At 31.4% G+C, this 13,435-nt stretch overlaps 1 protein-coding gene across 7 annotated transcripts in view; it reads right to left on the bottom strand.

The window, feature by feature from the left end:
* Positions 1-13,435, bottom strand: part of LOC111004098 (band 4.1-like protein 4) — a 40,995-nt gene that overhangs the window by 15,752 nt on the left and 11,808 nt on the right. For all 7 annotated transcript variants that reach the window (XM_045629385.1, XM_045629391.1, XM_045629392.1 and 4 more), the window contains exons 3-5: positions 11,184-11,288; positions 10,357-10,478; positions 5,492-5,589 (exon numbers count right to left, since the gene is read on the bottom strand). In XM_045629385.1, coding sequence (XP_045485341.1) covers positions 5,492-5,589; positions 10,357-10,478; positions 11,184-11,288 — 325 coding nt within the window. The remainder of the gene's footprint in view (positions 1-5,491; positions 5,590-10,356; positions 10,479-11,183; positions 11,289-13,435) is intronic.

Raw genomic sequence — 13,435 nt, 5'->3', positions numbered from 1 at the left:
TTTTCACATTCGTAGGGAATTTGTACCTACAGAACAAGTATTGTTGTATATTTTTCTTAATCACATCGGCCATTTTATTTATAATACTTACATCTATTATTTATAATATACAGCATGACTTTCTAATTATCCCAAAAAACCTTTAAAATTTTAAGAATGTGAGAGGTTATTTTTATCGCAATATTTAAGATGTAACTTGTTTTATTGCGGGGTGGACGAGGAACATAAATTTTAAAGCGACTATATTTAAACACTCGTGCAACCGCTTACACTCTTAAGATAGAACAATACAAATTCGACATTTCATTTTATTCACTCGTTCTCACTTACTTTTCAAATTTGCAGGACTGTAATTGTGTAAGCTTAAAACCTATACCTACGTATCCACATCGGTCCCCTATCGTAAATATAAAATTGTTACTGTAGGGCCAGAAAAAAAAAGAAAAAAGATTGTTACTAAAATGCCGTTTACCGTGACCATGATTACATTACTTTACATACATTAGGGTCCTTCAAGAAAAGAGCGTACAAATTCTTAAAAGGCCGGCAACGCACTCGCGAGCCCTCTGGCATTAGGAGTGTCCATGAGCGGCAGTATCACTTAACACCAGGTGAACCTCCAGCCCGATTGCCCCCTGTTCTATAAAAAAAAACTTAACTTTTTCAATACATAGTTCTTTCTCGACAAATTAAGGGTGATACTTTTAATTATTAATATTATTGCAAATACAATAATTATATCCTCCTTAACATTGTTTTTAAATACCTTCCTCACCACATATTATTTTTTACATGTTATAGTAATTCAAAACTTTTATCGCCTTTACGCTAGATTGAATGCTCTTTCAACGACCATCGCGTGGTGTCGTTTACTTAAATATCTGCGCAATTGCGCGTGATGTTGATTAATTTGAACGTTAACTGTTACGAAAGGGCCATTGTCTAAAATAATTACCAAACTGAGAGCAACTTCAAGAACAGATCCCTTAGTATAGATCGATGTTTCCTGACAAATAGCATTTTGTTGTTTTCTATTATAGTGTTATGCTTGTGGAAAAATCGGTAAGGCTTAAGCTACATAGGGTAGAACTTCGACCGAATACTAAATACCTACATCTGAAGCAACACCTACAACCTGCGATGACGTCATACCCTAAAACCCATTAACAAAGTTATTCCGACTCGTCAGGATATATGTATAGGTCTTCCATTGGTTATTCCTTCTCATTTTGCTTATAAGAGTAGCAAAACCACATTACGGTTACGTTTTTAGGCGCATTGTATATATGTATATGTATATATGTATGCTTTAACTAACAATATTTTTTCAATACGATAGTTATTTGTTTTCTTAACTATACCCTAGAAAAACACACTTTCTTAAAATGGTTAAAAACTGATAAAGTTATTATTTTATCGTTGCAACAGATTTACAGCACAGTAACACTACACATGTTTATCTAAGGAGTATAACAATGATAATGGTTAGAAAAAATAATTAATTAATTATTACAGTAACATACAACGTTGCACTTACAAAGTAGTTTAGGGTGGGGTCGTATCTCTTGGGAGCTGAAGCTGGGACATTTGCTGATGCGAATGAGATTAGATGCAAACGATGTACGCTGAGGGCTCGTTTACCTTTTGAATAACCCATTCCCATTACGTTGTCGCTTGGCTTAATAGCAACATATAGACAACGTTATAAAATTTCATCTAATCTCATTCGCCGTAAGTCTATTTGAATTATAAAAATATAATAAGAAATCAAAATGTACCAAATACTTCTATGTTCTTTGACATAAGTACATATTATTTATTAATTTGACAAAGATCAAGAAAACCTAAAATTTCTCTTACATAACAATATGGGGAGAGATTTAATTATGCTCCCGTATAATTAATACATAAATATTAATGGAAATATTCGAGTCAAGATTTAATTAACTGTCTTCTGGTACCATCAAAGGTCCTAATAAACGGAGCAAGTAAAAAGTAAGTTAGTATTGCTCATGTTAAGATGAAATAAATAAATTAGTCATATAATGAAGACCGTCTAAATAATTTAAATATTATGAATAACTTAATTGATATCCTATATATATCCTTTATTTTATACCTTTACGCCCTGCCCTTATTATAAAACGTGGATTAAAGTTAGTACGGTATTTGTTGCCATGGCTACATCCATTATTAGAAAATAACATCGTAACCATGGTAACAAAGAGGGTACTAACTTTAATCCACGTTTTATTATCAGTGCTTAGAGGCAGATAATGTTTTTTCCAAACCGTTTCATATTTTGTTGCGTTTAAATTTAAGAATTTCAATTATGTACATAAAAGCATGAACCTAACATGATGATGAACAGAAACTAACATGTTAACAACACAACTTCATGTATGTAATAATAATAATAAAACACAAAGAAACTACAAACTCAATTCCCATTTCCCGCGCATTCCACATTTTTGTTTTTATTACCGCATTTGACAAGTGACCACGTGATTGCTTTATTCGTGACACCTATTTTCAGCCAGTTATTTTAATACACGGTTATTACTTTTATACAATGTATTCAATAAGTATCAATTATTTTTATAGCTAAATTAAATTTTTTAATTAATTATAAAATTATTGTACAAAGTTGTAATAAGATACTTATAGACAATGTTTACATTACAGTAAACATTGTCTATGGAACAAATACAGGCACTATATATGCTGTAGTCTCATGAAAGAAAATCACTAAAGAATAGTCAGTTAATGAGTTTATGTTTAACAATTTTAATTATTTCAAGGTACTGCCACTGACGGCGCAATGAATGACGTAAAAATAAGCATTTTGTCTTATCGCAATATGCAGCCACGGAAAACATTTCTAACGAACAGCGTCCGTCAGAAGCATCAAATGAGTTTCAATAGTATTCGCCTAACAAAAGGTTTCATTGAACTCATAATGAGACAATTTTTATAGAGTAATCAATATTTGTGTTAATTCATGCAAATTTCAATCATTTTACAATGTATGGCTACTTTAATACTGTGTCTACGTATTTGTGTAATTCCTTGTTATGTACATACGTCTCATTATTGTATGGAAATTGTATTTTTTAATTTATTTAAGTACAATTAATCATAAGTATGGGACTTGAATATTTGATAAATAAATTAAAATTTCAATTTTCAGATATGTTTTTTATTTTTCTATTAGTAAATAGTTTTTTGTAATAAAACCTAATCTAATCTAGTAAAATTCTGTTTCTAGCAACGCATTTTCTGATAGGACAATTTTCGATTTCTTATAATATAAATTGTCTTACAGGTTTGTTCTAAAAATAGCTCACTATTTTTATCTAGAACCATAAGCATAAACAAAATGCTTGTGAACAAAGTTTAGTTTAAAAATCTGAGCCTAGTTCTCAGAGCGGGATTTGTAAAAACATTCGGGTTTTGACAGCAAAAGCTTACACAAGAGACTGCCTTGTTGATTTTAAATATGCCAATCGAATAAGAAAATAAAACAAAACACTCGTGCAGTACAGACCATAACAGATGTGTTTAAAAATTCCGCTCTAGCATTTCATCTTTAATTATTATTAATTGGATGCCTTCTGTATTATTCGTTACTTCGAGGCCATTACTAAGGCCGCCAAACGTTACTTATTTTCTCATTAGTAAAATATACGACGTATTACTTTTTTTTTTTTTATAGAACAGGGGGCAAACGGGCAGGAGGCTCACCTGATGTTAAGTGATACCGCCGCCCATGTAATTTTAATTACAAAATTTATTTAAAATTACTATGTAATTTCAATTAAGCCTATGCTTACAGTAGTAGTAGTAAGAACTAACAGTACCGTACCTGGTACATTTCAATTTTTATTTAAAAGTTATACAGTTTATACTTTGCTGATATCGCTTTATAATTTTTAGCATAACATGACTCCGACTTACTTCAATGCCCTAAAATTAGCTAAGAGACCTATTAGCAATACTATTTAATTATTATTTATATTGTAGTGACATGTTATAGCGAGCTTAATTAATATTTTTAATTAATAATAAATAATACACATTGTATTGCACAAAAAAATTAAGTAATTACCATTATCACCTTAACTTTTTAATTTTAAATTTATCACCTGCCTGTGTCGAGCATAAGTGTGCCCACGGGAAATTAAGGCAATTACTTTTTATTGTGTACTGGATTGTCAAAGTAATTTTCCATTTTTAAATTCTCCTTACCCCATAACCTATGTTATTTGTTACATACGTTTGGCGTTAGGCCAACTAAACAATGCTTTCATCCACAGCCAACAATATGAACTGCTTAATATGCTCCTCAAGTTATCACCACCGTAAAATATCTGTACTTATACCTGACAGATAGTTATCGGAGTGACTACGTGGGACCTATGTAGGGACTATGAATAAAAGGCTAAAAATAGAATATCGATATAAAATTATAAGTTTGTTCTCCATGTGTTTTAAAATCATAATCGAGGTTCTCATAGCCGTGGTGGCGAAATTGGTCAAGCGAGATCATGAGTTCGTTTACTGGTGAGTTATTTACTGTTTTGTACAGTAAAATAAAACATCGTGTGGACCCATCTTTGACCCTTTTTGGCCGAATTATCGTCTCGAGTCAAGTCAAGCACTCGTTACTACTACTCGCGTATGTAGAAACATCATCAATAAAGCAAACTCATTAATCTATCAACCTCATAACTCCTCGAGATTACGATCCTACATTAGCATATTTTAAAACATAATATACAAAGAAACTTTACCAACTGCTTAAATGTTATGTGGTTTTCAGTTAAAGAGTTACAATATATTATTAATCGTTAAGTATACATGCGCAAGATCTCCAAAAAACATACATAACTGGTTACCGTAGATTCTAGGTAACCTTCAATTCTTTATGATTCACATATGCATTTAATAAAAAATACTATTGACTTACAGCCCAAATCTTTTTTTCAATAGATCAGTTCCAAATATACTTAATCGGTTTGAAAGTATTTCATACATATTACTATTAATATGTATAGTTTAAGTTTTGCATTAATTTACATTTATTACGGTTATTTGAAAGTTTATATATTATGATTGAATCCAGTTTTGATGTTTTATGTAAATTTGTTCGTGATTATCCAATAGATTAATATAATTGAGACATTAGATATATGTATTTTAAATCTACGTTTAGATATCAAAATGTGTAGATTTTGACTGAAATAAATTTTCAACTCTCCTTTAACATTAACAAAAAAAATGTATGTTTAATCAAACATCATCATACGTTTCCAATATGGCACGAGACTAAAGAACAATATAATATCTAAGTAAGAGTAATTAACATTTATTTAACAAAAGATTATATCAAAAGTTTCTATTGCACTTTACCACAAATACATTAGCTACACAAGTTATTTTTAACAGTATAATTTTCGAGACTTTAAATGAAAAATAATGAGATACTTACACTGCAAGACATAGGCTGCAAGCTCAGCTGCGAGGTCAAAATTTACAGGCAGCCGGCCACGCAGAACATCTTGCTTTAGTTGTAGAAACAACTGGTACCTGGAAACAACGACTTTCTTTTTCATCTATTTATAAAATCCCCCTTCCCATGCTTGAATGACCAGTGCAAGCGACATCACGGAGGAGACAAAAGAACAAAGCAAGTGTAATCTTGTCATAAGTGTTAAGTGGATATTGTAGATAAGTGCTAGTACACACTGTAACATTGTAGATAATACTTTAAGAATTCTGATCAGTGGTTGAGAACATTTTAATATAAATCCAGGTACGCTAAACCTTTTAGGTTGCTGCTTGAGATTTTTGTTTCGTGATCATTTGTCTTTTCTAATAGGCAAGTAAGTAATAATAATAATTAAAAATGATATAAATATAAATCGAATATACATTTGAAAATGGTTGAAGCAGCGTAGCTTTAATGCTGGCAGTATTTTCTCGCTATATTGCAAAACTTATTAGTGGAGCAAAGAAGGCACTGTCTCCGAGGTCACCGGCAGTACCAGGTGCGTAAAAATTAAATATTTAATAGAGCACTAGGTTTGGCTAGATATAGTGCTTAAAATCAGTTGAGATGTTATAATAAATACATTTTAAATATGCCTAAATAAATCACTTGTGTTTTTTTATGGTAAAATTACATGGTTTAGCTGGAAAATTAGTGACATACAAAGTTTACGGCTAATTAAAGTAATATCAATGGTTTTCAATAGAATATGCTCTAAGTAAAACGTCCAGAAAAATGTCCAGAAATGAATATGAAAAAATACGGCTTTACTTATTAATTAATAAAATTTTAAGAAAAACGTGATCGAATACTATGTAAATACAAATTTGTGGCTATCTTCAATAGAAAATAATAGAATTCACTGTTATTTTTTAAATAATTTCAAATATAGAACTATAACTTGTATAGTCTATATAGAATGATTTTTAAGTACTTCTAAGTTAACGACAATATTTGTCGCGTCTCTGAGTTTTCGATCTGACAGAATATTTTAAGAGATACGAAACCATTAATATTTCTTCAGCCAAAGCGGACTTAATGAAAGCGTCGTGGAGCGCCCTTAGAAGGAAATTAAATATTAAAAGACCATCAAGTTAAGATTTTCAAAGATTATAAACTGCGGCTTTATTTAACTTAAGGGCAGACAGTTTTTGCGGAGGCCTGACATGGCTTAGCGAATGTCAGCGAAATAATAAACCAACATCGGTGTGGTATTTTTAAAATTCCCCTTGAATATTTTTAACTCTTATAACAAAGTAAATGGAGACATCATTTGTATGTATAAGGATCCCCCGTCCAATTAAAATTGTTTATGAAAGTCGTAGGAATATTATATTGAATGTAGCTAAGTCCCAAGTACTCTAATGCCGGCCTACTCTATTCAACTATTCATTTTATCAGAGTAACGTGTTTACGACCTCACCGGGCTTACTGAGAGCGCTCTTAGGCTGTCTTTGTTACTTCCCCTATTTTAACTACATGTTATATGATATTTTATTATTTATTAAGTATGTAAACACCAAAACCCACTAAGGGGTTTAACCTTGGTGCCTAAAGGGCTACACCACAGTACAAGGTAAATTATTTTTTAACAAAGAATTAATAACAACTACAATTAATACATAACAACGAAACGATTATATACCGTATACATATATATTAAGCTGTTACATTAAATTGTGTAAATCATGTATAATGTTTTTAATAGTAAGCTTAGAAATGCAATAGTAAAAACATTTTTTTAAAACGAATACACAAATAAAACGGAGGACAATATATGTATTTTGATAAATCATATTTTTTTCAATGACTTACGTTTTTAAAATGTGTATACAGAAATAATTACACTATTTTCATAATAGACCATTAAAAAAAGGAACGATGCTCTAAAATGGAAGTTTATATATGTTTATGAAATTAAAGCATTTTTGTATTAACATATACATTAAGTCAATTAGTGTTGCCCAAATGCAAGACCAAGACGAGACTTAGACCAGTCTTGGTATTGGTCTTGCGTCAATACACCTGGTCTTGATCTTGGTATTGGTATTGCGCTCTCAGTCTTGGTCTTGGTCTTGATCTTGCAGCAAGAGTCTCGCAAGTCTCGCAAGACTTGCAAATACCTATTAGCCTATTGCTATTTATTCGTCACTCATGTCAAATTGTAAACATTCACTCCGAAAGCAATAAGAATTTAGAGTACCTAGCTAGGTAAATGGGCGAGAATAATAAATAAGATAGACTCGAAGCGAAACTCAATTAGAAATGACTGAAATTGAAATAAAAACTCATATTTATAAGCACACAAGCCGAAGACCGACAAAGAAAAATGCGGCATTCTTTGATAGATAGAATAAATCTTTGAAAGATTAAAAAACAGAAGTATGAGAATCAAAATCAAATAGGTTTTGTGCCTACGCAAAAATAAAGTGTAGATAATTATGCAAATAATATTGTTTATTATGTTCCTTTTTTATTGGAACTATACGTTGCCTGCTGTTTTTATGGAGGTTACTAGCTACTAGAGAAGATACGATAGAAGATGATAAACCGACACTGCAAATCTCGATTTTTGGAAATGTGTGATTTTAAAACCAAATTCGTAAAGCAATATGACGTCGCTCATATTTGGAGTTTTTCCACGTTTCAAATTTGTTTAAATCACCCACTATCGTGACAGCGTGTCAAATGCTGTGATACACTTGTTGCAAACCGCGGCGTCTTTGTCGGTAAATTATCAAATATGTAGGTATATAATACACCGACCGACCAACAGTTTATTCGCAGAACGTCACATTTTCCCAATCAACCTTGAACCTTATTTTTCTAGTGATAAAGTTGAAAATTTGATAACGCCCAAATCTCAGTTTTTTCCTAACTGCAAGACGCAAGAGTATTGCAGGCTTAAGTATTGTCTTGCTCAAGTCTTGCAGGCTTCAGTCTTGGTATTGGTCTTGCTACGATAAGGCGGTCTTGGTATTGGTATTGGTCTTGCAAAAATGCAAGAACAAGACCAAGACTGCAAGACCAAGACCGATTTTGGGCAACACTAAAGTCAATCGAGTTCTCACAATAAAGCTTCGAAGTAAAAACTTTAATAAAGGGCCTGTAACTTAAAAAATTACTTCGACCTAACAAAGGGAGAAAGTGCTTTGTAAACGCGAATAGGATTTTACTAACTTTCAAGACAACTTCTGTGAGGGGATGATAGTCTTACTAAAGAACATCGTTCACAAACTTTGTTTATTTCTTATTATTTTAATTAAAGATGTCTGACTCATGCTAACGCTGAAATTGAATGTACAAAATTATAATAAAATTTGTATAGTAGATAATTTTAATTAATAATAATAATTCACACATTTACTTTAGGCCCATTACACATTGGTCATTAAATATCCCGATATCAATTAATACCAAAAATAAGTTTCAAGTTTTTTTGTGTGTTTTAGAAAAACTTGTGCGGAAACATTCATGCTGCCTTTATTATCTAGTTAAAATATTAAATAGTAAATAAAAAAATAAGCTCATTGTTACAACTGGCATATTGTGTTAATTGTTTAAGCTGAAAGGCGAATATAAAATTTATGTTTAAGAGATTTCATAGGTTTTAGTTTGTCAAAGTAATTACATATATATAAAAATGCCTGTATAAACATAATATTGTAATATCGAATAAAAGCGCCTGGCGAGCCTTGCAACTCAATAAAAACGCGAGTCATTTGTTTAAAAACCCAAAAAACTGTGTATTTTATATAACACGGAGGGTTTTTATTACACAGATCTCGGACAGTAACGGACAGAGCGAGCACTTACTACCCATAACAGTTACAGTTTCAAGGGTAGTATACTGCTGAGTGGACAGTTACACGTACAGGGCACATGTGTTTTATTATCACTTATAGCCGCAACCCATGCTTTTCGTGTTTCCAAAATAACATTGATATAGTTTTCTTTATCCTTACATTTTTAAACTAAAAATATTTAGGCGTTAGCTAAATCAGGATTTTGGGTTATTTATTAAGCATTGATTCCGACAGAAGAATTTAAGTTGATTGGATGACAACCAATAAAAATTAAAATACATATAAATTATTATTCGATTGCATATTTTAATTATGAAATATGATCATAAATTTACCTTGTAACCAAGATTGTAAACTTGTAAAAAGTTTTTACATTTTAATGAAAAATTTACAACATTGAAAAACTTCGACTCTTAAACCTTTTGCAGAACTTAATCTGAAGTCCTTCATAAGTCATAACCGTGGAAATGTCGTTAGGTAAGATATTTCATATAAAAGCAAATAGTAATTAACTCAGTAAAATGACGAGAGACACTTAAGACGTCGAATAACCGTACATTTCTTATATTTTGCTCATACATAGTAGTTTTATATATCTAGCAGTTATGTTATGTGTATGTCTCCCATTTCATTTTATTAAGTTTTTCATTATTACGTCTTAGTTGTCTGGAAGAAACTGCTTTTAGCAGTAAGACCGCTATTCTCAACCTTTGTCATTATAATCCTTGAATTAAGATATAAATTCCCACACACATATTGGAAATTAGAAGTGGAAGAGTATTTTTTTCTTCTCGTCCATCCCTCCCTTACATCAATGGGCGGCAAAAGTCTCTTCTATTACTAACAATTAAATACAATAATAGATGATTTAGTTGTATTTATATAAAGATGAACACTGTCGCGAATGTCATCAAATACATTTATTATTTATATTAATTTTAAAAAATTATAATATGCATGGTCATGGCTCATGACCTTTCTATAGATATGTATAAATACCTCGTTATCTCCTCTAAGAGTTTGCATGGGTCCGTTGCATAGAACTTAACTCCGAAGTAGAAAGTGTGAGTATCCGACCCACGCAGTTGACGCCGAAGTCGTTTTCCGGCATCCAACCAGTGCTAAAAAAAATACTAATATAATGGCACCCAGCACTTAAAATGGTTTTAAATTTAATAAAATTAAATCGAAATACAAAAATAATTTTAACTGAAATATTACGTAATTGATCAGTGCATCTTACCCACAACTTACGAGAGTAGAATTACAATAAATTGCCTAACTTTTTTGTTATTATTTATAAGCAAAATATACTTTTAGAGAAAAGAAGCTAACTTAACATTTTCTAATAGATCTATACTAATATCGTAAAGAGGATATATTTGTAATAATGTGTTGTTAAGAGTTAAAAAACTCCCACATTTTATAAGTTATTTTACTGCTGGTAGGCTATTAGATTATTTGTTTACATAGGTTATTTATTTACTTCCAAAATATTTCAAACTAGCGCTCGCAGCTGGCTTCGTACGGCTAATAATATAATTACTTAGATGTATTCTATTATCATAGGAGACATAAATATCACAGTATAAAAGATAAAAATATATTTTAAAGTGTTCTATTACTATAACCTAATGAATATAAAGGATAATATAGTAAACCAAATATTTCTGGTAGTATTCTACTGGTAGTAAAACTATAAACAAGATTTAAAGAAAAACACTTTTTTAACGGATTATAGATATGTATTATTATATTTAAACTTATAATTAAACTTGTAAATAAAAGACAATACTATATAAACAAGATGTTTAAAACAAGTTTACCGTTTGGTTATCTTGGTCAACGTAGCGAAGTCCGAAATAAGCCGTCTCCAAAAGGTCGAGATGTCTAAAGACAACGTCCAACAACGCTTGGCCCGTACTATTGTCCTGAAAACAAAACCAGTATTAGTATCATTTTATAGAAACTGTTTGCCGAGCGCAAACAATCACTTTGAAGAAACTTTTGAAGGAAAAAGCTGTGCTATTCATTTTGTTTAGAAATCTGTGAACATTTCTATTATTTATATCTGCACAGAACAATAATAATTTGATCCTTTATCAAAATAATAATTAATATACATTTTTAAATAAATAGTCTTTATATATTATAACGGTTGAGAAGCAATTATATATAAAGAATCGTTTTATAGTGCACGGCAGTTGGACTTTAAAAATCTACTAAAATAAAACTTTAAAAAGAAACGTACAAAATAGTAACAGCGAATAAATTAGTTCAACCGTGGAAAGGCACGCAATAAGAAAAAAAATCAGTTCGAAATCGATCTCCCACGGTTCAGCTATCTCCAATTATCATTTCTCGATACCGAGCTTTCCACAATTAAGCTAATTCGCACGCGATCCCAGGACCTGTAAGACCAGTAGTGATGCGATGTTGAATATAATGATGGGGCACAATCAACTCTCACGCGCTTCAACGCGGGATGATGGCGTATTATATTATAATACTTGAGAAATCTCTTAATACGACCTCTTAATTTCCTGTGACAACGTATCATCTTAATCTCAGACTTCCTGTAACTTATCTGTTTAGATAATATTACGTAGAGTACGAACGATATAAATACCTATGTGTTTAATAATGTATGACACTAAAAACGAACGCAGCTTTATCACTCAAACTTCAATTACAAATGTCATGGTGTTTATTTTATTATTCTGTCCACAAAAGTAAAATATTTGCCGTAACAAATTAAATCAAATACGACTAAGCGGTTAGTTTCGATATAACACAAACGGCATATATCAACATTCGGTTATTCTGCGTCAGTTTGTGGGATAATTGCGAAACAGTTCGTAGAGTTGAATAATAAATGATTTAATAACAGAGCGCGTTTGCTCCGAGCGGGTATGCTCAGTTAAAAAAACAAGTAACCATTTGAAAATCTGACGGTAGACATGGTAGGTTCTGTATTGTGCACGCGATGTGCCTCGGGCCACGCGCACTATCTACACAAAACGACACTGTTTGTCGACAGCAACATTTAATTTTAAACTCTGAAAATATATAGCAACCCTACAATGTCGATGTGGCAATTTAAACAAATTTCCCAAATACGTAATCGACTATACAATGACCCTATAAATTCTTATATCGCCCCCAAGCCCCCGAATACTTTCCTAAACTCCCTTTCATCCCCACAAAATTACGGTTTTTGAAGTAATCATAATTTCACTTTAATTAACTTTTGTACTACTAAACGGAAATGATTTACTCTAGAAACTTCATAAAAACGTGGAAAATTAAGTAATTACCCATCAATTAGACTCCGGGGAAATATTCTCCAAGTCATTGTTTAAAGAAATTACCAGGGTAATTGTCTTCGTTGCTGTGTTAAAGGCTGTGAACGCCTTCAATAAAACAGGCACATCTAGATTCTAGGCAGTAGACCGTGAAATGTTGTCGTCTCAATTTGCTCCCGTGACAATACACTCCACAATGACCCCGCAATTTCTACGCTTAGCTTTGCTCGTAAATTACTGTGCGCCCTAAGATTTATTTGAACGAGAGTTTTCATTTTAGTAATAGGAAGAGTAAACAGCAATCAATAAGTTCTGAAACTATCATTGATATGAATCGTTTGTTAGAGAAAACTTGTCGTGTTTGTGATAAACGCTCCTTTTTAGATAAGGAAACTGAGAAAAGGACGGTGATTTATCTAAAATAACCATACAATTTAACGGAAACGTCGAACTCGTCGTCGGCACTTCGTCCAAATTGGACGATTTTAGCGAAATATATTATCGGCTTCTGTATTTGTTTCGCGAACAACTTACAAGTTTTTACCATTACACAAAGAGATTTTCCTCTATATAACATTAAAAAAATGGCTGAGTTATTCGTTTAATTTGGGAAAATTTGTTAGGGGAACTATACATAGAAGTCATTAAGCCTAAAAATGTTAATTAAATTAGTTATTATTTAACAAATATTATTTTGATTAAAAACATGTTTTATTAAGGAAGTTAAGTACCGCTAACCATATGCAATCAATATGTAATTTTAGAACGCGTTT

The sequence above is a fragment of the Pieris rapae genome, chromosome 1 (genome assembly GCF_905147795.1).
Source record: "Pieris rapae chromosome 1, ilPieRapa1.1, whole genome shotgun sequence".
Classification (NCBI taxonomy): domain Eukaryota; kingdom Metazoa; phylum Arthropoda; class Insecta; order Lepidoptera; family Pieridae; genus Pieris; species Pieris rapae.
The sequence above is the reverse complement of the archived record's forward strand: the minus strand, read 5'-3'. Positions and strand labels throughout refer to the sequence as shown.